At 49.0% G+C, this 23,786-nt stretch overlaps 1 protein-coding gene across 1 annotated transcript in view; it reads right to left on the reverse strand.

Moving 5' to 3' along the window:
• Positions 1 to 18,840, reverse strand: part of SLC6A5 (solute carrier family 6 member 5) — a 60,958-nt gene extending 42,118 nt beyond the window's left edge. The window contains exons 1-6 of the mRNA XM_055282143.2: positions 18,304 to 18,840; positions 15,561 to 15,699; positions 12,885 to 13,016; positions 12,371 to 12,544; positions 5,250 to 5,391; positions 2,197 to 2,329 (exon numbers count right to left, since the gene is read on the reverse strand). Of these exons, the coding sequence (XP_055138118.2) occupies positions 2,197 to 2,329; positions 5,250 to 5,391; positions 12,371 to 12,544; positions 12,885 to 13,016; positions 15,561 to 15,699; positions 18,304 to 18,819 (1,236 nt within the window). The 5' untranslated portion in view covers positions 18,820 to 18,840. The remainder of the gene's footprint in view (positions 1 to 2,196; positions 2,330 to 5,249; positions 5,392 to 12,370; positions 12,545 to 12,884; positions 13,017 to 15,560; positions 15,700 to 18,303) is intronic.
• Positions 18,841 to 23,786: the final 4,946 nt, after the last annotated feature.

Raw genomic sequence — 23,786 nt, forward strand, 5'->3', positions numbered from 1 at the left:
CTAGTCTTGCTGAGCAATTGCTTGGCTGGGCCCTTTGGAGATGATGAAACTCCCACCCAAGCTCAGCTCCAAGCCACAGAAGGTGAGGGGTCCAGGAAACCTCAGGCCATGCTGGGTATTGTCATAAGGGTCAAGTTAATATTTCCCATCTCCCTGTAACCTTAGAAAAACAATCAATCCAGTCTCATGGTACTCACTCAGAGCCAGCAGTTTCCTCAGGGGTCACTGAATCCCAGTTCTCATTTTACAGAAGGGGAAACTGAGGTCACAGAGTAAAAGTGCCCCCAAACCTTCAGCTCACCCAGCAAGTGTTCTGACAGAATAATCTCAGAATTAGAGGACCTTAGACATCACCAAGTCCAATTGCCCTCACCTTAGAAATGAGGAAACTGAGGACTTCTAAAATAGCTAGGAAAATGTGCTTTTAATTTGTTGGCCAAAAAAAAAAAAATTAAAGCTAAGAGCAAAATCAGAAGCTCCGCCATGTTTCACCACCCAAGTAGAGATACCCCTACACGGCAAACACCATGAGAATTCCCCAAGGACAAGGGCCCAGGTCTCCTCACTCCTGGGCTGGTTCTCTCTAGCTGGCCTGATTCTCCCCATACTCTGTGATTTAAGGCATACCACCCGCCTCAGGTAACCCTGACAAACCTGCCAGAATCCACCACTCAAGTCCCTGTGGAACTAGATGACATGAAAAGCAAGCACTAATAAGAGCCGTAATCAAAAAATGTCCATGTCCCCAAGGAGAAGACAGTTTGGTCTATGTGGCTAATAGGTGCCGGGATTGCATGCCTAATGGGGAATGCAAAGCATGCCTGGGGGTGAAAGATGGCACTGACTACCTTCCCGATGAGACCCAATCCTTCAGAAGTTGGTTGATTGTAACATAATCGCAGAAATTCTTGGCCTGGATAATCAAACCAAATCTCAACTCCACAACCTATGGTCTCAGAATCCCCCATTACATCCTCATTATTTGAGCCTTAAAGACATTTTTGTTTCATCCTAAACATGCAAATACCTCCTGGGGTAATTAAATATTACTGCATGTTATCAGAATAACTGGTTAACTCTTCAGTAGGTTTTTCTTGTGTGTGTGTGTGTGTGTGTGTGTGTGTGTGTCAGGCGGGACAGGGTCTCACTCTGTCACCCAGACTGAAGTGCAGTGATGCCATCTTGGCTCACCGCAATCTCCGCCTCCTGGGTTCAAGTGATTCTCCTGCCTCAGCCTCCCAAGTAGCTGGGACTACAGGCACGTGCCACCATGCCCAGCTAATTTTTGTATTTTTAGTAGAGATGGGGTTTCACCATGTTGGCCAGGGTGGTCTCGAACTCCAGGCTTCAAATGATCTACCCGCCTCAGCCTCCCAAAGTGCTGGGATTACAGGCCTGAGCCACCGCACCCAGCCTTCCGTAGGTTTTTCTGAGGCTGCAAGGAGATGAAGAACTGTTACTGTGACCCCTGCAACAATGCCCACTGTGGCCTGAGGTTCGATGGGCTCCTCTCTTTCTGTGGCTTGGAACTGAGCTTGGGTGGGAGTTTCACCATCTCCAAAGGGCCCAGCCAAGCGATCACTAAGTGACCCTTACCAAGTAATTGCTCAGCCAAAATTCCATGGGCAGGACCATCTTCCTTTAGTGCTAGGGGCACATGGGGTAGAAGAGTGTCAAGCTTAGAGTTGAAAGAAAGGCAAGGAAGGCCACGAACATGGTGGCCAGGAGTGAGGAGAGGGAATATACGACACAGTTTTGATCTTCAGCCAGCTTCTTGGCAGAAGCAATAACTAACTTGGCAGCCAGACCAAGAGGCAAAAAGCCAGCAGCACAAATTCCAGAGTTTAGGGAAAGTGACTGAATGATATCAGGGAGGTTCCTTCTGCTGAATGAGTGGCAGCGCCCGAGAGGAAAGGAAGGAAAGCCTAATCAGAGTACCCCCACCATCGCTTGGGAGCTCTGTATATATGTGTCTCATTTAACCCTTAAAACAGCCCTGCAAGAAAGGTGTTATTATCCCCATTTTGCAGATGAAAGTGAAGTCACTTGCCCACAGCCCCTCAGCTGCTCCAGGGCAGAGTCAGAATTAGCAGCCACGGCTCCTGACTCTCTTTCCAGTGCTCTGCCTGCTCCCCAAAGCAACCACCCCTCGGTGTCACACAGCTTTCTCTTACTTAGATAAATCCAAGTGCTTACTTTTCCTGAAGTCTTGATTCCTTTAGCCAACGATGCATACACAATGACCCAAGCCAGGAAGAGGCAGAAAGCTAGTGGCCACCTAATCTCGCCAGGATATTCAATCCCTGCAGAAATCTTCAGCACAAAGTACCTGAGAATTGGAGGAAGGGATGGGGGGAGTGATAGAAAGAAGGAGAGAGGGAGGTGACAGGCAGCAGGCTTGAAGCCTCCAGTAGAGCCAGGAGACTTGCACAAAACCCCAGCATCCTCCACCCGCCCCACCATCGGGAACCTAATCACATCAGGCTGTGGGGAATTTGCTGGTCTGGGCTCTTGCCCACAGCCGTCTGCAGAGACTCCAGCTGGATTTACTGTGCTCTTGATTATGTGCTGGGAGGCTGCTCATGGCCCTGGGCAGGCTTCAGGACAAGGCTGTCAGTTCCATTGTCACTAGCACATCCCCAGGAGAAGTGCAACAGAAACTCTGAACTATCAAGGGTGATTTTTGTGTGTTTTCTGTATTGCTCTACTCTTTAATGAGAATTTATTCTGGTAGTATTTGTGTGATTTTTAATTTTAAAAATTATTACATAGTGGAAACTGCATATGCTAAATGGGCGAAAAATGTGGCCCTGGACTGTAGTTCAAGTTGTGTGGGCATGTCCTGAGGCTGAGGTTGGCTTAATTATAAAAGCGGGGCTGCCTAGACCTTGCTCAAGCAAAACATTCTAAGACAGATGAGCAGCTGCCAACAGAGGCCACTGGTCAGATGTAGCTGCTGCTGGCAACTCGTATAGATAATGAAGACATCATGGCCTGCCTGGCCAAATGGCTAGCAGGGCAGCCTCACCCCTGAGGACAGGAGGCAGCTTCAGGGACAGTGCCTGATAACAGATTTAGACAATTCTTTCTACTCCACAACCATCTAGCCATACATCCTCTGGGAAACTGCTGTGTTTGTAGGTTGATGTTTTTCTGTGACCTAAAGGAAAGGCAAGCCAGCATCCAGGCTCTGCAGGACTGTAGGAACGATGGCCCAGAGCGTTCTGACCTGCTGAAGGAAATGTAGGCAGCAGCCCCGCTCCTGGTCCAGCCGGCTGGCTTGAGAGGCTGTTTGGCAACACATAGCCATGCTTTTCATAACAGTGATGGCCAACTCTGTGCAGACAGAGCCTCTTTCAGGCCCAAACCCTGGCACAACCTGGGCTCAGAGTTGACTAGGGAAGACCAAGGCTGGAACTAAACTTGGTTCCAAGGCAAAACCCTGAGGACCATATTTGCCAAGCAAGGAAAAAGACCTTCTCCATGTCCCATCCCCAAAATAGGTAAACCATATAGTCGACGATTCCACGACTTAGCCATCTCAACTGCTCCATGCTTCAATTTTAGGACCTCAAACAAGTCCCAAGAAACTCCTGATGACATTTCTTCTTAGAAATCAAGACTGGCCCCAGAGGATTAGTAAAGGCCACCAAAAGCAGGTTTGCAAATCACTTTCTAGTACACCTGACTGCATGGATTAAGTGTACTGGAAAATGATTTGCAAACCTGCTTTTGGCGGTCTTTCAGATTTCATCGTACTACCAGGTCAGACTCAGTTGCTCAGCGCTCAGGGAGAATTAAAGGCCCACCCTAATACCCTCATGGTAGTTATGGTCAAAGGGGACTATTTAATTAATTAGGTAACTCTCCCTTCTGTTCTGCAGGGAACAACTATGTACACTCTGAGTCTACAGGAAAGAAAACCAGGAATAGGAAATAATGACAGTTGGGAGAAGAGTCGGGGTATTAGCAACCATTTGTTATCATCTAAGTGAAAGCCACAAACTGGAGGCTCATTGATTTATGCATTTTATTTGATCCCCATGTTCTATTTGAATTATTTTGCTGCCATTTAAAATAGGAGAGATCACATAAAAATCCAGATGTTATTTCCATCTTTTATTGTAAAATAGAAGCTCTGGCAGCACTGCCCCACATTTTCACAAGGCAGTGATCAGAGGAGCTGGGAACCAGTGGCCTCCCTTACATGTGACAGGCAGCCTCTTTGGTTTGCCACAGTCCTCACCCCTCTCTATCAGCTCACTTATTTTCACTTTACTCATTTATATTCCTGCCATGCCCGAGTGCATTTGAATTTACAACCCCTGAATTAAAGTTTAGCTAGAGAACCCTCTTTATGTATCCTATGATGAACTCTGTCTACATTTATCTCCCTTAAGATATAATTTCATGGCTGGGTACAGCGGCTCACGCCTGTAATCTCAGCATTTTGGGAGGCCGAGGCAGGCAGATCACAAGGTCAGGAGATCAAGGCCAGCCTGGCTAACATGGTGAAACCCTGATTCTTCTAAAAATACAAAAAATTAGCCGGGCATGGTGGCGCGAGCCTGTAGTCCCAGCTACTCGGGAGGCTGAGGCAGGAGAATAACTTGAACCTGGAGGCAGAGTTTGCAGTGAGCTGAGATCACGCCACTGCACTGCAGCCTGGGCAACAGAGCAAGACTCCATTTCAAAAAAAAAAGAGAGAAAAGAAAATAATAATTTTATGAACTTCACTAAATCTTCCAATGGTAGCTGAGGATCTTCAAGTATCCCTGAACCTCAATCTCCAATGTCTAGCAATACTGATATTAAAAAGTACAAAACTAAGGCAAAGCTGTAAAAAAAGGAAAAAAATGAATTTGTTCTTATTTACACTAAAACTTTGAACGTGACTTCGTTTCTTTTTGTCTCTCTTCCCTGAAGCCAAGTGCATATGGAAGAAAAAATAATCTGGTTAACTGACAGTCCACTTAGATCACACTTGATCAAGGTTTTGAAATGGGCTTTTCATCAGCGTCATGAATTATAGCCTCACTGATTCTGCTCCTACTGCCGTCATTCACCCAGCTCTGCTTTCCAGGCTCACAAGACACGACAATCTGCTCTTGGAAGCCAAACCAGGAAAAAAACCTTCCTCTCTGATCTCATCCCTTGGGCTACCCACAACTCTGGTCTGCAAATTGAATATTTATTAATTCACTGTGTTTCTCTTAGAAGGTAAAAAGGGAAAAAGAAAGTCATCTTACTTGAAATACTCTTCACTTCCACTGACAAATGTCTTATTGGCCTGGCTGGTGAAATTAACCATTGTCAAGTTGGGATAGGCGGTCAGGCAGAAAGTCGAGTTCTTGATCTGTATTTTGGGATGGTCACTGATAACACAGGAATCTGTTTAGGAGAGGACAGAATAGAAACACAGTGAAATCTGTACAGAAAACAGAGATGTGTCTCTCTGCAGCAGTTTAAAAACAAATGCCAAAAACATTTGCAAATATTGGAGAGTAACTTCAGGAAAGTATTAACTGGGCAAAGCCAGATATATTAATAAAAGAACCAAAGAATTATGTTTTCTCCATCAGATTCCCCAGTCCCCACAGCTGCACCTTGTACTGATGACAAAGGCATTTACAGAGCACTCTCTATGTGGTGGGCAAGCATTTTGCGTGCGTTATCTCATTTAATCCTCACAACAGCCTATGCAGGAGGTACTATAGTCTTCCATTTTCAAAATAAGGAAACAGGCTTAAAAAGGTAGGTAACTCTACTGAAGCCACACAGCTTATGAGGAAGAGAATCAGGATTCGAACCCAGATCCTTATGGCTCTGCAGAAAATAAATAAATTGCTGAAACAAATTTAATTAGAAAATAAACAGACCTCCTGAAGGATACTGCTACAGAAGGCTTTCTAAGAAGTTCACCTTGGAGCCACAGCCTGGCACCACATTTAACAAGTACTCTAGGATACACGTGCTGTGTACTTTCTACTCTCACGTGGGTAAGCAGAGGCAGCAACCACGCCATCTGCCGCGGATCCTGCCACAGGACCTAACAGCATGGTGCTCAACTGGGGATGAATTTTCTCCCCAGGAAATATTTGGCAAGTCTGGAGACATTTTTAGTTGTCACACCTCGGGGACCTGGTGCTTACTGGTATCTAATAAGTAGAGGCCAGGGATGCTAATACTAAATATCCTACAATGCACAGGACAGCCCCAACAACAAAGAATCGTTCAGTCCTTAAGCCAGGCGTGATGGTACACACCTGTAGTCCTAAATACGTGGGAGGCTGAGGCAGAAGGATTGCTTGGGCCCAGAAATGCAAGGCTGCAGTGAGACATGATCATGCCACTACATTCCCAGCCTGGGTGATGAAGCAAGACCATGTCTCTTTAAAAAAAAAAAAAGAAGAAGAAGAAGAAGAAGAATTATTTAGTCCAAAACATCAGTAGTACCAAGGTTGAGAAGGCCTGATGTAGGCAGGGATGGAGAAAGGAAATTAACCTGCGAGTTTTAGTATGTCAGGCTCTGTGTTGAACACTTTAATGATGATCTCATGAAATCCTCATAAAACCCAGGAGGTATATATTATTATTGTCATTTTAAATAGGAAGAATCTGAAGTCTTTCTGACCATTTTACAATGCCTCTCTAAGAGATTTAAAAATACAGAGAAGCCGACAAATACCTTAAATAAAGAATCCACCAGGACTAATCCCAAAGGACATTATTTTGCAAAAGAGCACATAGTAATAATAACAACAACAACTTACGCTTATATGGCAGTTACCACGTTTATGGCACTGTTTTAAGTACTTTACATGCATTGACTAATTTAAGCCTCACATCACCCCCTATGAGAAGGTACTGTTACTATCTCTATGTTACAGATAAGGAAAACTGGGGCACAGAGGGACGCAGTGGCTAGCCAAGGTCATACATCAAGCCAGGATGTAACAAGCTCTCTCTTTGGAGTCAATGACTTTAGGCACTCCAGTGTGAATAGGGAGCAGGGATTATAAATTCAAACACCTACAGAAGCCAGGATGATGACACAAATAAGGAAGGCATAAAATTGGAAAATAATAGAGAGAGGTGGGGACTGTGGCCAACCAGAGAGCACTCCAGCCAATCAGTGCCAAGCTTTTCCAGATGTTGTGGCAAAAGATGCAGAAAATCTATAAACTTACATGAAATATCTCCATTTAAAAATATGGAATGTGTTAAAATTGTCTTTAAATACCATGAGCAACAATAACAAAAAGTGGCTGGGCAGAGTGGCTCACACCTGTAATCCCAACAGTTTGGGAAGCCAAGGCAGGAGGATGGCTTGAGCCCAAGACTTCAAGACCAGCCTAGGCAACATAACGAGACCCCTATCTGTACAAAAGATTTTAAAAATTAGCCAGGTGCAGTACTGCACATCTATAGTCCTAACTACTCAGGAGGCTGAGGGAGGAGGATTGCTTAAGCCCAGGAGTTCAAGGTTGCAGTGAGCTGTGATTGCACCACTGCACTCCAGCCTGGGCAACAGAATGAGACCCTTTCTCTAAAATAAATAAATAATTTTAAGAAGCAGGCTTGATCTGGTGCATGGACTCCCAATTTATGTTCTCTGTGGAAGAGCATAGTGGGCAAGAATGTGAGTTCAGACGTTTCACTACTCCCGAGAGCTTGAATGAGTTCCATTTGTCCAAGCCTCCATTTTCTGGTCATAGTTGTTCAGGGTTGCAGTAAGGACTAAATGACGAGAGATCACAAATGAAAAACCTTCCCACGATGCCTGGCACACAGCTGGCACTCAATAAATGTTAGCCATAACTCAATCATCATTGTTATGGCTTTTTCTGGAGAGAGTATCTCTAGTCTTCAACATCATCTCCAAGGCCACTTGCCTGCCATAGATTGCCTACCGCTTCCCATACACACCGCAGAATTTCTTAGAATGTTGGGTAAAAATGGAAACAATAATAAGAATCCCTTCCCTTTCAGTAGTTCTTTAGACCAAGGTTTCTCAATAGCTGTACTAATGGCATTTGGGGTCAGATAAAGTAACCGCAATAGGTCCATTGCCCAACAGGCACAGTGAGTCAATACATCACCAAGACACTGCATTGCAGCAGAGAAAGAGGTTTAATTAAGAGAAGAGGGCCTTTTGTAAGTCACCCCAGAATTCCAAAGGACCAATACCCCTGCAAGGGACAGCCTGGCCCCAGGAACAGAACACGCTCATGTGCTGATAACACAGAGAATGACAGATGGAGGGGCTGCACAAAGAAAGAGTGGGGATTGACACCTTGGTTTCACCAAAATAAATAAACAAATAAACCACTGGGTAAGAATGAGATAGGATCTGCTCAGCCTGGTCATATACTCACAGGAAGCAAATAGAGTTTCCTTCGCTGCAGCAGAGAAAGAGGTTTAATCTTAAGAGCCACTGAACAAGGAGATAGGAGGAAACCTCAAATCCATCTCCCCAAAGAGTTTGGAGCTGGGGTTTTGGAGTAGGTTGAAGAGCGCAAGGTGAAGTCCTGGGACAGAGAGATGAAGAAATGTATTCTCACACTGATTCAGTTCCTCTGTGGGAACGTTTTTTCATTTGTTTGTTTGTTGGTTTTTGAGACAGTCTCACTGTGTCACCCAGGCTGGGGTGCAGTGGCACAATCTCTGCTCACTGCAACCTCTACCTCCAGGGTTCAAGTGATTCTCATGTCTCAGCCTCCAAAGTAGCTGGGATTACAGGTGTGTGCCAACACTTCCAGCTAATTCTTTTATTTTTAGTAGAGACAGGGTTTTGCCAGGTTGCCCAGGATGGTCTCAAACTCCTGGCCTCAAGTGATCCATCCACCTTGACTTCCCAAAGTGCTGGGATTACAAGCATGAACCCCTGCTTAAAGCTGGTAGGAGTCTTTAAACTGGTTGGCATCAGCTGTTTTGCTGGAATTCAGGATCTGCTTAAGCAATTCTTAAGCAAAAGCCTTATGATTGTAACATCAGAAATCTCACCTATAGGAGCAATGGGGATGCAAATGTATGTAGTGTTACTCAACTTTTGGTTTCAAGGAAATGAGTCAAGCACAGCCTGATTAATGCTGATTATAACAATACTTCTGTCTAGAATTCTTGTTAACGCTGCAAGGACAGCTTTAATAATTCTTGGCTGTGGGACCGTCCTGTGCATTGCAGGATATTTAGCAGAATCCCTGGCCTCCACCTACTAAAGGCCAGGAGCCCACCCAGCTGCAACAATCAAAAACGTCTCTGAACGTTGCCAAATGTCCTGCAAAATCTCCCCTGGTTGAGAATCTCCACTTCAGAGCCTAAAAATATCTTCCTATTCAAAGTATCTTCTTTAATCAAATAACAGCTTCAGGAGGATTCCCACCCAATCATTAGCAAATATTTACCAGGAAAGCTTTTGTTTCCCCCAGCAGTGACATGAATGAAGACAATTAAAGAACACTCCATATCTCTGTCCTGTAAATAAGCACATAAGTTATTTCTCACCCTCCTGCCAAGCATTACGTCCACCCAAGACTGGAGAGATCACTAACACGAGGTCAAACACCAAATCTCTAGCTTCCCAAGTTGCAGTTGTGAAGCACTCAGGCAGCCTCACTAGAGAGCGTCTCTGGATGTCTGTAGATCACTGCCACCGCAGCAGCACAAGGTCACCCTTCCTGCAGCAATGCAGCAGGGCTCCCAGGCTCCCCACTCACTCGCTCCGCAGCCTCAAGCCTCCTGCAATATCCCCTCCCACCACCGGGCGGCAGGAGCATGCTTCCCAGCGCCCAGCGCCTTCGAGTCCACCGGCAAGGGAATGAGGGGCCATCTCATCAGAGAGCTCTGCGGCCCCGCAACCCCGAACAAAGAACAGCGATAATGATCGTGCTAAATTGGAAGCTGTGGAATGGGATTCTCTTTACTCGGGCAATTATTAACAAATGAAAGCACATGAAAGACCAGGGAGAAAAGGAATCGTTTAATTAAAGTTGTAATGAAAATGAAGCCATTCCAGAAATAGAAATGGTATTTATGTTGTTCCTATTTTACGCGACCCAGCTAGCTCCTATTTTCACGTAAAGCCGCTGGTCTCACCTGACAGGGCACAGACTAGTCATTCTCCATTACAGATACTTGGAGAGTTGAGTCACCCTAAAGACGGCAGCCTCTCTTACAACCTGCATCAGAGAAAGATGTGGCAGACGCTGCCTCTCCCCACCCACAGATCCCGGGCTTTCCTCTGGGGCTGGAGTGGGTATGGTTGCCTGGTATCCCCATGGAATGTGTCCCTTGCAGCACTGAGAGTGTCATGGGGCAGCTCCAAGCTGCACAAGAAGGTCACAATAGCTAGCCATTCAGCCCCTCTCCTGGGATGAGTCCTTTTACCCAGCAGTCGCAGGGTGTGGGTAGTTATGGGGTTGTGAAAGAGAAGGTGAGACTGGAAGGCAATTGGTGGAAAATGCTGGGGAAAGAGTTTATCCATCTCTTAAGGAAGTGTTGCTCAATATGACCATTTGGGAAACAGCCTGGGAATATCCGTTGTCTAGACTCCTGATTTGTCCAGCAGAGCAGTGGGGCTCTGCAAGTCAGGCCACCATCAACTTTTCTAAGTCACCCCAGAATTCCAAAGGACCAATACCCCTGCAAGGGATAGCCTGGCCCCAGGAACAGAACACACTCATGTGCTGATAACACAGAGAATGACAGATGGAGGGGCTGCACAAAGAAAGAGTGTGGATTGACACCTTTTTTTTCTTTTCACCAAAATAAAAAAATTAAAACACTGGGTAAGAATGAGATAGCATCTGCTCAGCCTGGTCATATACTCGCAGGAAACAATCAGCGTGAAAAATGTACATTGTTTCCTTGTGCTCAGAGCTTGCATCGTTTTAATGGTTTATACCAGATGAGTAGGAGCTGAGCTGTGTCATATCTTTGCTCTGCCTTTCATGTCTCCCAGGCAATGATGAGCCAGACTGGAAGCCAGGGACAGGGGCTTCTGTGCCTCTTGCGCCTCCACCCATGTGCCTGATCCAGTCAACATGCTCAGCCTGCTTTAAATACACACACACACACACACACACACACACACAGAGAGAGAGAGAGAGAGAGAGAGAGAGATACTATAAAATAAACACATGTTCATGGCAGAAAATGCAGAAAAGAATGGCATCTTTCTGGGTCTGCGACAGGGAAGAATTCATCTTTTTGCCCTTAATATACTTGAAGGGTTAAATAATGTCCTAGTTCCATCATGAAAAAAGCTGGTTTCAGAGAGCAACACTAAGAGCCAATCATACAGAGATCACAGGAAGCTGGTCTCAGCACAGACCTAGCTGAGGAGAATTAACAGATCTACTGGGGAAAGAAGAAACTACTTGTTTCTAGGTTCCCTTTAAAATGACCAGAGCTTCCAAAGTGACTGCTACTAGCACCTTTTATTTGTAGAGTTATATACTTCTGCAACTGTATCACACCCTTCATTTCTTTTCTCTTACAGCAATCCCCATAAGGTAGGTAGAGGAAGAACATTTTTATTTCTATTATTTAGAGAAGGAAAACAGATCCAGAGAGAACTTACTTGACCCAGACATACATACAGTCAGTGACAGAGATATAGACAAGAAAGACTTTCTGACATAGCTGCCCTACTTCTCACATTCACTCTCTTGCCCTTGACCCAAGAAGCTGACACTTTCCGCCAAGGCCTCAAGTCTCAATCTATTTCACATCTGAGACATCTTCCAGGAACACTCTCTGACTCCCCGGTAGCTTGCCCTCTTCTAGACACTCCATTTTTATCAGAGTGGTCTAAGGGTCCACTCCCATATTCACCTCAGGCACTCAGCAGTATCTTGGGAAGTCTGGCCCCAGGATCACTCTCCTGGACTCTAGGAATTAGACCATCACTTTTCAAATTGTACCGTGCAGATAAGTCACCTGGGAACCTAGTTAAAATGCAAATCTCATTCAGAAAGGCTAGGGCGGGGCTTCTAACCACCATCCAGGTAATGCTGCTAGTCTAAGAAACACTATAAAACAAAATAAGATTCTACAACGACTTGTTAAAATGCAAATTTTCTGAACCCAACCAAATCTATAAATCAGACTATCTTGTGGGCCTGTGAACCTGCATTTTTAACAAAGATTTCAGCAATTCGTAAGCAAACAAAAATTAGATTACGCCCTCCTCTGGGCCAGGAGCTCCTTAAATGTTAGAATTAAGTATATTTGATAGTTTGATGTAATCTCTGTGTTCCGGGAACCTAGTATAGGTCCTAGCATGCATAATATATTTTCAATTATTTTGCTGAATAAATGGATAGTTTAGAATACACACACCTAAAGCAGATATTTCCAAACTTACCTAATAAAAGTTTGGTTTTATCTTTGCATTCTGGCGTATTCCAAGGGTTGTTGCAGGAGCCCCAGGGTAGTACAGACACAAAGGAGGCAAACAGGTAGAAAAGTGTATAGCAAATAATCACATTGTAGTATATGGCTATTAGGACAGAGATGATCAGCATCGCGATGCCACAGCCTGCAGAAGCAAAAATTCCAGGGGTTCATTCCATCTTAAATGCTATGGAATTCTTAGAGTTGGGCATAGGGTGGGGACCGAGGTCTAGGCTCTCTTGTACAGAATGGATGCACTAATAGAAGAGTGGACTGTATGTCTACCAGGGATATGAAGGCATTCTGCTGGGAGCTCAACAATGCCAGAGGTGATCTTGGGCCATTATTCAGAAGGACCATATAAAGGAAGGAAAGAGTTAGTCTTATTAACCACAAAGGCAGGTCTCCCTCCCTGGGGCTGCATGGTGCCAGAGGGGACAGAGTAAGAAAAGGCCTGAGGAGGCTGAGCGGCAGGCTGAACTCACCTTGTAGAGCTGGGATGGCCTTCCACACAGACACTGGCCCCTGGCTGGCAAACTGGCCCAGCGACACCTCCAAGAAGAAGATGGGTAATCCAGCCAGAGCCAGCATCATCAGGTAAGGGATGAGGAAGGCACCTTGGAAAGAGAGTGGGGAGTGAGAGCCCTGGGAGGCAAAAGCAGGCTGCTGCCCTCCTTAACCCTCTGGGTTGGGGGCTGGGCTCCCTCTCAAAGAACTAAAGGACAATTTAGCTCCATTCCTGAAGAAGCCTTTGATGTCCTTTCTCAGCAACAGTCACCCACATATATTTAAGAGCCCTCCTCCAAAAAGTATAAGGGTACCCATGCAAATACACTCCTTATATCAATTCTCCACTGGCAGATGGCTAGGGATATGTGCTGATGGGGTTTTATTATTTTCTTTTTTTATTATAGCACTTCAATTTCCCAAAATTAAGCCCTCCCAGAGCTCAACCAGTCCATGCCTTTGACTCACTACTGGATTCAGGTTGGTGAAATCTTATCAGAGCCTCAGCCCTCCCAGGACTCAAAATCTTCTAAGCTAAACTCCAGGAGTTGGGCAGGCTCTGCCAGACAGCCATTGGGGGATACCCATCCTTCTTCCTAAACCCATCTCCATCACCATCACACACTTCTCAACGCCCTTCTCCATATGAGAAGTTCCTTCCATCCTTCAAGGTCAACTCAAATGCTTCCTCCTCCAAGAAGTCTCCCTGCTGTGTCCCCACAGTACCTTGCTCCAGGCACCGATCACTTGATAATTTTTATGTAAGTGCCTTATTCAGTCTGTGAGCCCCTAATGTTGTTTGCGCTGCATCTCTTTATTCCTCAAAATGCCCCGTCTAGGGCAATAGTACTTGGCAGGCCTCCATAGAGTCGCTGAGACTTCTCTAGGGTTCTTTCCCTTCAACATTCTTTGAGGTTGTTTGGGAGGGACTTGGGGAATGGTCATGATTTTTGAGAAGGTTTTGACCAGAACGTGCTGCTGCATGGGCCAGAGTCAAGGTGGGTACTGGAGATGCGCGAGCGCAGAACGCTGGCCTCAGCGGAGGGAAAACTGATCTTTCTCCAGTCTACTCTTCATGCTCCCGCCCCTCCGCACTTCCTGTTTGATGGCAGGACCTTTCCTGCCCGGGACTCTCCAAGCCAGGAAGGCCCAGGGGCAGCCACGGGCTGCTGGGCAGTAAAACCGGGGTCCTGCTTTATCCTCTCAAGACAGGGATTGTGCCGTCCTCCTCTGCTCCTGAAAAGGAGCGGCGAGCCCTCCACCCCGCACCGAGGGCTGTGGGGCGTCGAGCCGCAGTGCGGAACAGGCTGCCTCCCATCGCAGAGCCTGGCTCCTCCGGAGGCCTGAGATCTGCTCCCCCGCTCTTCGCAGATCCCGGGCGGGCAAAGCGCGGGCACTTGCGCGGGCCAACCTCCTTTTGCTGTAACTCCTTCCCCATCCACTACCCTGAGTACCCACTCCCCTTCTAGTCACTGGAAGCCTTGTTGTAGCATCCCGGCCTAAGGGCGCCCTGCGGAAAACCAAACGGGAACCTATCTGGGTGCCTCTATTCGTGTGGCCGGTACCTGGACTGTTTTCAGGGCACCCCCGATGGCAAACGCTCTGCGGTCCTCATAAGTACTTGTCAAAGTGTCCTAATTTGGAAGTGGAGAGGAGGGGAGTAGTGGCCTATGTTTTGCGCTTTAACCGTCGGGTGGTGCAGCACCTGTCCGTTCTGCTGCAACAAATTCCGCCTGAAGCGGACCCAAGAGACAAAAACAAAAGAACAAAAACTCTTAAAATGCCTGACCTATGGGGTGAAGAAGTGCATTGCTTGTCCCTTCGGTCCAGTTGAGAAGATGTGGGACGGGGCTCTAGGTTCAAATTCCTATTGTTAGACAGCGGCTGGCCCCGCGGCACCTAAACGTTGGGAGGGCCAGAGGGATCTTGAATGTGCCAGGTCCCTCCTCGGTGGGTACAGAAGAGGTACAAGGGAGCATAGTGGTCCAGCAGCCGATGCAAGCCTAACTAGAGTCCTCCCCATCTCTGAAACGGCTTTCCTTCAAAAGCAGCGTCTTCCCCCAATTTAGTGCAAATGAAAGAAACCTGTTTTCGCTGTACGATTTTACTAAAATCAAAATATGTTCTGCTTCAAGAAGCAGAAGAAGGCGGGGGGTGGGGATGGGGGCAGGCACTTCTGAGAGGTTTTTGACAGCACAGCCTCAACCCCTTCCCCCTCACCTCCTAGCTCGCCTAAGGAATCCCCTAGGAGGACAGGATATAATCCTGAATCAGGGCTCCAGGACTGTACAGCTGCTGGCTCTAACCTCGTTGGATGCCCGGAGGGCCGCCGCTCTCTGAACACTTGACCGCTAGCACCCGTGCTTACGTGGCTCAGGACCTAGGCCACAAAACTGGGTCAGTGGGGGTTTGTGGGGCCTCACTCCTCCCTTGCGCCCCTCTCTAGATAAGATACTCCGGGATCTAATGCCCATAGATTATGGTCGCCCCCGCCCTCTGGTTATGCACTTACGCCTACGAGGTGTAGGGCTGGAGCCTGAGGAAGCTGTCCTGAGCCTCCCTGCCCGGCGGCCCTGCCTGAGGGCTCCTGTCCCACCCAACCCTCAGGTGCCCGCCCCGCCCCGCCGCAGGCGGAAAGAGCGGAAAAGCCATACCTCCCCCGTTCTGGAAGGCCAGGTAGGGAAACCTCCAGACATTGCCCAGCCCCACTGCGTACCCCACCATGGACAGGATGAAGTCCAGTTTGCTGGACCAGTTCCCTCGGGCCTTATTCTCATCCCCTTGCTCGTCCTCCTGGGGGCGGAAAAGCACATTGTCGATAACAGCCCCGAGTAGGTCCACAAGCAGGCCCCTTCCACCCTTCCCCCCGCTGGGGGTCCTTCCCAGCAAGCAGGCTCCCACTTTTCAACCGAGGATGCATCGGCAAGCAGGACCCCAAATCTAAAGAAAGGATGCATCTACAAGCATGGACCTCACCCCTCAACCCTGCACTGAGAGTCAGTCAGCAAGCAGGTCCTCAATTCTGATCTGAAGATCCATCTTAAACAGACCCAAAACCCCTCTTTCCCAGATCATACAGTCAGGGCGCACCAGCAAGCAGCTCTCCCCAAACCTTGGACCTGTAAGGTGATTGCAAGCAGGTCCCTCCATCCCCAACCCCTCACCAAGAATTTATTTGGCAAGCAGGCTCCCCCAACATCATGCCTGGAGTTCCCAGCAAGCAGGTTCCTAATTAACCCTCTCCCACAAAAAAAGCCTTCACCACACCCCCTCCTCAGCCGTTTCTTCCTTTAGAGTGTGTGCCAAGACCAGAAAGAGAGCTGCAATGCCGAAGCCAGCCGGAGCCCCTGCCTTACTTTCTTGACCAAACCAGAACCTGCCTGGTCAACTAATTTAAGAAGGCATCCTTCAAGACTAATGCAAGGGAGATGGGCAGGAGGGAGATCTGAAGGTGAAACAAGAGGGAAAACAAACAAACAAAAAAGGTTGATATGGGAAGAGACAAGTCATCTAGAACCTTGAGTTCTGGTCTAAATTTTACTAGTAACCAGCTGGATAACCCCAGGCAAGCCACCTTCTCTCTCTGAACCTCCGTGTCTCATCTGTAAAAGAGGCTTAGAATAACTGTTCCCTGAAGCCCTTGCCAGCTCCAGCAGTCTATGAATCTTTGAGGCCCATTTCTTCAAGCTCACACTAAGATGCTTTCTTGGGGCAGTGCCTGGTCCTGGAATGCCTCCCTACTAAGCAGGAAAAATGGGGGGAGACAACCCCAAATAAACTCTGAAAATGTTCAGGACACCTAGACACTGCACAAAGCTTTCCAGGGACTCAGGCCGCCGCACAGTTTCCACCTCCTGAGTCACTCTTCACCTCCTGATAGAGCTCATACTTTTCTACAGGCTGTGGAGGACACAGCAGCAGCTGTCAGGAGAAGTCTTAGGGAGGGAGAAAGGACCAGGGTGAGTGTCCGAAAGGCACAATCAGAAAGATGGGCAGGGCTGAAAATAAGTACTTCCAGAAATCAAACATCTTTAACATCCTCCCTCTAATCCTCCCACACACAGACCACCTCCATTCCTAATCCCACCCTTCAATCCTTCCAGGGCTGCAAAGGGTGGGAGTTCCAGCTCCTTCTGCCGCAGTGCGGAGGTTAAACAAGACAAGTGAAACAAATATTCTGCTCCACCTGGGGTCACACTGTGGGATACATGCTGTCAGAGGCAGATAATACACATAGAAAAACACTCCAGATGTGGACCCCAAAAGGAAAGGCAAGTGGGAAATTCTGTGTTTATTTCTAGTTCTGACACCACAAGCTCCTGCTATGTGGGCCTGTGGATAAGTGTGAGTGTGTACGCGTGTGTGTGTATGTGCAAACACTAGAGTGACTAAGGATAGAAGGGCTGTATAAATCCTAAACCTCACACAGGCACGAATTTTGGTCCAGGCCCCACTGCTGGATATATGCATAGCCCCTGAGGCCAGGAGAGGAGAGGAAATAGCAGAAAGGCAGGCAGTGAGAAGGGAAGAGCTGAAGTTGATGAAAAAGGACAGAAGAAAGAAGAGATCAGAGAAGGAAGGAGAGAGATGAGACAGAAATGGAAGAGAACAAAAGCCTATATGAGATAGCAGGCCACCAGCAAAAGCTGCCTTTATTCATAACCCAAGGATTGGGATTTGCTCTGTGGGTTTTTCACGCCTCTAATTAAGTGGTAAAGGATCAAATGCAAAAGGGGATTAAGATTGGTGGGGCCTGAAGCTTATACAATTGAGGGAGGTTACTTTAGGGAAAAAAATCGAAAATTACGGCAAAAGTAGACACCAGGTTTTGGAAGGGCCCACGCAAAGGACAGGCCCCAAAGCTTAAGCTTCAGTAGCCTCAGGTAAACCTACCTCGCATCAAATGAGTTCTCATGTAATAAGCGTAACTGGCAGTGTAAAGGCTACAAAACTTATACTATTATCCTCCTACCCCTCCACCCCCAGCCACCACCACCTGGCTTTGTTCTGAATTTTAACCCTCTTTTTGTTTAATTAAGAAATTATTTTTGAAAAGAAAAGACAGTCATTGGCAGGAGAGGGAGTCTGTCTGCATAAAAGGGTGGAACTATCTGCCTCAACTGCTTCGTGGATCTGGACCTGTATTCCCGCTACAGCCAAGGCTGGGAAGGGGCAGGTCGTGGCCCCTCTGGCAGGGTCACTGCAGCCCTCGCGCCCTGAACTGCTGACCCCAGCGCAGTGCGAGCTTCCGAAGCCCCAAAGCCGCCTCCCGCATCCATCACCTGGCACTGCCAACCGGTTTCCCCATCAGCATACGTGCACCCGCCACGGCCCGGCTGGCCTCTCTCGCGCAGCTGGAGAGCAGGACACTGTGCGGGCCGAATGCAACCTGCTTACCTGGGTGGCAACGGTGGCCACGCTGCCCGGGAGCACGGACGTGATTCCATCCGTGCCCAGCACCACGGTGCTCTGGCTCATGTTCACCCAGCCCACAGCAGGGGTATTGTTCCGCTCCAGGGTGCCCTTGCCCACACTCACGTTCGCATCCCCCTCCGGGCCTCGCAGAGAAGGGATCTTACAGTGCAGCGCGTTGCCGGGCCGGGAGCTCCCAGGAGGTGGGGGGGCCTGCGCGCCTTGCGCCTCTCTCAAGTCCCGCAGAGCTGCAGAGGCCGCCTGCGCCCGCGGGCTACTGAGTTTGCAAGACCCCACTCCTGGCCGCTCAGCCTCGCAGGCTCGCGCGTCCGCTGACTGGAAACTTTGGGCGCCAGTGGAAGCGGACCTGGGCACACGTGGCGGCGGCGGGGCGGCAGCCGCGGGAAGCTCCTGCTCCGGGCTCGTCCTGGGAGCGCATGGGCCATCCGGGTGGACCTGCGCCGCCACCGCCTCCGGGCTGTTGGCTGGCTGTTTATTCATTTCCTTGGAAGCACTGCAATCCTGCAAACACAATGTCGAGTTCGTGCAAAACAAAGTCACAATAGCTTTTAAAATACCTGTATCTACATATGGAGACACAATATCTGGGGAAGCACAATCTCGGTCCAGACACAGTATCTAGGGAAGCAAATTGGAATCTGAATTTTTTTTTAAAGAAAGGCTGCAATCAGTATTTCTCAATTTGCCCGCTTCACCAATAACCAGATGACAAAAAGAAGCTAATATTCCCTCCCTAGTGGAGGATGAACTAAGAAAAGAGGCAGAATTGTAATTTTGTAAGGGTAAAGGGGGAGTGGAAATAGCCCTAGAGTCATGAGCTCCCCTCCCTCTTTGGATTTCACATCACAGCTGTGGGTGCCCGCATCCCCATCACCACTGTAGAAAGATTCTTTAATTTTCCGCCCCATTTCCTTTGTCATTCAACAATGCACATTGCCTTTTTCCCCCATAGACAAGCTGTGGCCACAAAGCTGATGCCCTGGCACCTGCGAGCCCTTGAGGCCAAATTGGTTGAGTCCCAGCGCTCCACAACCCACCTCCTCCCGCCAGGTAGCAAAGACAAGGTTAAGAATCGCCACCAAAATAACCACAGAAAAACCTACAACGATAATAAACTAAATTTAAGACACAGAGTAGTAACTAGGTTTGTTATCTTACACAACTTGTATTCACTTCCAGATTCCCAGACATGTAAAAGAATATGCAAAGTTTTTTTGTTCTTTTGTTTGGGTTTTTCGTTTTGCATAACTATTCACAGGAGTCTAACATCCTTCACAACTCTAGCTTGCTTGAGTACCAAAACTCATGACTAATTTTTATTCGCTTTTGCCCAATTCACTTTCAAATGAAAAGAACTGCCAGCCGTGGTTTTTCTATCCACTTTCTCCCCTCGTGTTATCTTTCAGGGCTTCCTAAACATTAGCACCGATAATTATTATTACATTGTAAGAATAATCCTATTATCTTCACCTCCACCGCACTCTTCTCGACTAACCCCCTTTCACAAACACGCAAAATAGAACTCCTCAATTTGCACAAATCTAAGTAACTCGGCTTCAGCCAGCATCTGCCTCAGTAGCCTCTAGGACCCAGAGCAACTCGCCTCTGTACCGGCATCTGGCTTTTCAGCACCGAGGACAGTGCCCGGGATGGGGTCTTTAGGAGCCACAGCCAACCTCTCAGCTCTACAGCCTAGGAAACCTCTTTGCGACCTCAGGTGACGCTCACAAGTACAAATACCTAGGGCTGCGAGAATTGTTCTCCTCGTCGCCCCGTTACCCCCCACCCAATGCACAGACATCTCCAAAAGAAACAGCCAAAACGAATCTGCTTTCCCTATCCCCTCAGCCCCCTTTCCTCTTGAAAGAACAAAAGCAAACACTCACCATGTCTGACACAGGCAACAGATTGAACCGGTGGAGGGTGAAACCCGCTATTGACAAAACTGGGTTTGGCTTCGGCAGGAGAGGCGCTTTCTATATCTCCTTGGGAAAGGCCGGGTTTGCGTCAGTGCAAAGCAAGGTGCCCTTGGTTTGACATTTTCTTGATAATACAAGTTTGATAAATCATTACCCCCTTGGATTCAAGTTTTAAAGGGACAACAGCCTAGAGTATGCTGGCCAGTTGTCACTCCAGCGGGAGGGGGCTGCGTGTTTGGCGTGACTCATGTGGTCTGATTACTAAACCGAAACGGGCAGGAGGGGAAGACAGAAGTTTGCCTCCTCCTAATTAAGGGAAACATGGGAGGGACACGTCCCACTGCACCCAAGGCAAGGCGCAGCCGCCAACAGAGTGGATCGGGCTGTAGAGGTAGGGGGAGGCAGCTAAATCACTGTCTTCTCTTTCCCTTTCACTAGATTCCATTGCTCTCTCCCCTTATCTTCAGGGATTCCGAAAATATTAATCCGAAAGAGATTGAGGGTCTGCGCATAGCCCCACAGCTCTGCGATGACTGAAGCAGGCATGGATCCTGCATTTATCAAGGTGTACCTACCTAGCATGTATGTGGACTTCAGATTCTCACATCACTACCCTTCCAGTCAGTGAGCCTTGGAGGAGTCCTGGGTTTTTTGCTTAAAAATTGAGATCTAGTATTTCTGTTCCTATTTCTGTTAACACAATCGAGAAAATTCTGAGTATAACCGTTTTCATTGCATTTTTTAAGCTTTTCTGAAGACGTTTTAGAGAAATAAAAACGAAGTTTTTCCAACACAGACCTAGTTCTTATGTCACTTTCAAAGTCAAGGGAAACCCGTTCTTTCTTTATAGTCCTTTCAATACAATCCTACCAGAGCCAGGCCTCATTTGGCAGCGCGGGACCTTAGAGACCGTCCAAATCGGGATGCCCAGCAATGGGGGGAAGGGGGGGAAGAGATCTGGCAATCTGGAAAGCCATGCCAGGATGTTCAACCGTACCGTGGAGGGGATGGGATTGGGGGTGGCCGTGGCGATAAAAAGATGGACTTTCTTGTTGGTACAATGCAATAGCTATAATCAGAAGAGGAGAAAACGCCTTTACAAAGAAGGTATAGTTTGGAGACTAGAAGGGGATTATCAGCAAAATGCTTCCCTTCTCTCCTTCCTTGCCGGTCTAGCTCGGGGAACCCCTGGCCTTGAGGATGAGGAGCTACAGACAGCACGTTGTCCCTTCCCTACTGCCAACAGCCCAGCCCACTGCCTCGGGGTGCGCGCCATCGCAAGCGGCTGGGCAGTCCCCACGCGGCGGGAGGACAATGTCGCGGCGGCGGCGGCCGCAGGCGTAGGCTGCAGTGGCAGATTGCGGCGGGCGCCGGGGGCACTGAGGGGCACCCTCCTGCCCCTCTGGAGAGCCCGAGAGTGTTTGGATGTCTCCGCTGTTTGGCTCTCCCCCCTAGCCCCTCTAAAGGGCAGCTGGCTGGGGACACACGGTCTGTATTGCCTTTGGTGGGGACAGGAGGAGGAGATCTTTCTTTGGAGACGCCTTGAGGATTTCAGGTCGCTTTTTATTGCAGTTTTGAGCTAACGTCTATTGAGATCTCAATACTCAATCATTGTGCAACGGCTATCCATGAATTATCCCGGTTAGATTTAGCAATAGCCTTTCAGAAACTATACCAATTGCAAAGCTGAGGAAGTTGGGGCTCAGAAAGTCGCTTTTGAACCCTGGAGAAGATCCCAACCACCTCCCGCCGGGCTGTCGCTGGGGTCAGTCGCGCTCTCCCAGGGCCGGCTCGTAGGGCGAGGTCGGGAATGAAGGTTAAGAGGGTAGCGTGGGCCGTGGTGGGCTCTGGCTGGAGGAGGGTCGTCTGAGTGGGTGGGACTGAGAATTCCGCAGGGGTGCCTGCTCAAGTTCCAGCTGGCGCTGAGAAGCAGCCCGCAGGCTCTTGGCATGTTGGGGGAGGCCAAGGGGACCTACGAGTGTTTCTGCCTAAACAGTCCCCAGTTTCCGAGAGGGCTCAAGACGAATGCGAGAACTGTAGAAGGCAGGCCTGGCAGGCAGGCTCGGGCTCAGAGAGCGATCGGCCGGAGCAGTACCACGAGGCGCGCCCAAAGATCGGTGTAGGCCTCCCTCTGCGGTTCCCCGGCCGACTTCCCCGAGGGACAGTCACGACTTTGGAAGGTTCTGGCCAGTTTCCCAATTTGCATTTGAGCAGCCCCCGCAAAGGGCCAGGTGCGAATGGAGCGTCTACGCTGCGCCCGGACGTTCCAGGGCGCACAGACTTGGCTGCCCCGGGAGGAAGGGGGAGAACTGCGCAGAGGCGGCGGAATCCTGCCGGCCTGCTCACTTCCCCCAGCTGAGGCCCTGGGCCTGAGTGACGCCCAGCGCCCCCGCTCGGCCCCCAGGCCTGACGTTTCATCCGCTGGCCCTCCTTGGCCCAGTGAGCACTGGGGTTCCTGCGCGGGGCCTGCCGCGCGTCAGGCTCTGCAGAGGCGGGTGACGCGCAGGAACGGCTGCGGGGTTTGGCGGAGGTGCTATTAGGACTCCCCGCCTCCCCCCACTTTCAGCCGCAAGATTCTAGAAGGGAGGGGCTGCGTGGAGAATGGAGGGAGGGGTCTGGAACTGAGAGGCCTGGAGGGGTCGCTATGAGGCCAACGCGGGGGCGGAGGGGCGGGCACCAGCCCGGCTTGAAGGTTGGGGTTCAGGGGCGGGAGAGAGCATTCGGAGGCAGGAAGCCAGGCCCTGGGGCAGCAGGTCGTGCGTATGGGTGTGTGTCAGCGCCTACGAAGCGCAGAGGATGGAACCGCAGTATTTAAAAAAAAAAAAAAGAAGAAGAAGAAGACGGGCCGCACGTCCTCTCGACGCGGGCCTCCTCCCCCGCCCTGCGCGGACGCCTGTTTCTAGTGATAATCCGGCCCAGCGCGCCGCAGCCAAGGAGGCCGTAAATCCGCATCCATCACCGCGCAGCCATTCGGTTTGAATTAGCCAGTCACTAGGGCCTTAATTACTTTGTCAAAGATGAAAAATAGTAATTGATTTTGTCCTCGATCACTTTGTTCCCTCCCCTCCTGCCTTGCAGATAAGCAAATAAATATTTTTGAAAACTCCTGTCCACTCTGTTGTATGGGGGTAGCCTACTGAGAAACAGGCTATCCGGTGACAGTCCTGACGCCAGTGTTACTGCCAAGACACGAAAGGCGAGCTGCAACCCAGACAGGAGAGGGCCCAGAGGGCGGCCTAGCGCATTCAAGTCGCTGCCCTCCTTCGCACCAAGGAAGGAGAGAGGAGGGAAAGGTACCGGTGCTTTACGAGCGCTTGCTCTGGCGTTAGCGGGGCCCTGTGGCACCAGCCTCCTCTGGTCCTCAGGGCAGCATGCGAGAAAGAGCTGCCAGCGCGACTGACAGGCGAAGAAACGCGTCCAGGGTCAGCGGGCAGAGCCTAGCTCTGAGCCCCGGTCTGTCTTGGCTCCTCTCCATCCACCATATGAGGGATAGAGTATGAGCGCCTGTGTCTATGTTTATGTGATTTT

Source organism: Symphalangus syndactylus, chromosome 6, assembly GCF_028878055.3.
Source record: "Symphalangus syndactylus isolate Jambi chromosome 6, NHGRI_mSymSyn1-v2.1_pri, whole genome shotgun sequence".
NCBI lineage: Eukaryota > Metazoa > Chordata > Mammalia > Primates > Hylobatidae > Symphalangus > Symphalangus syndactylus.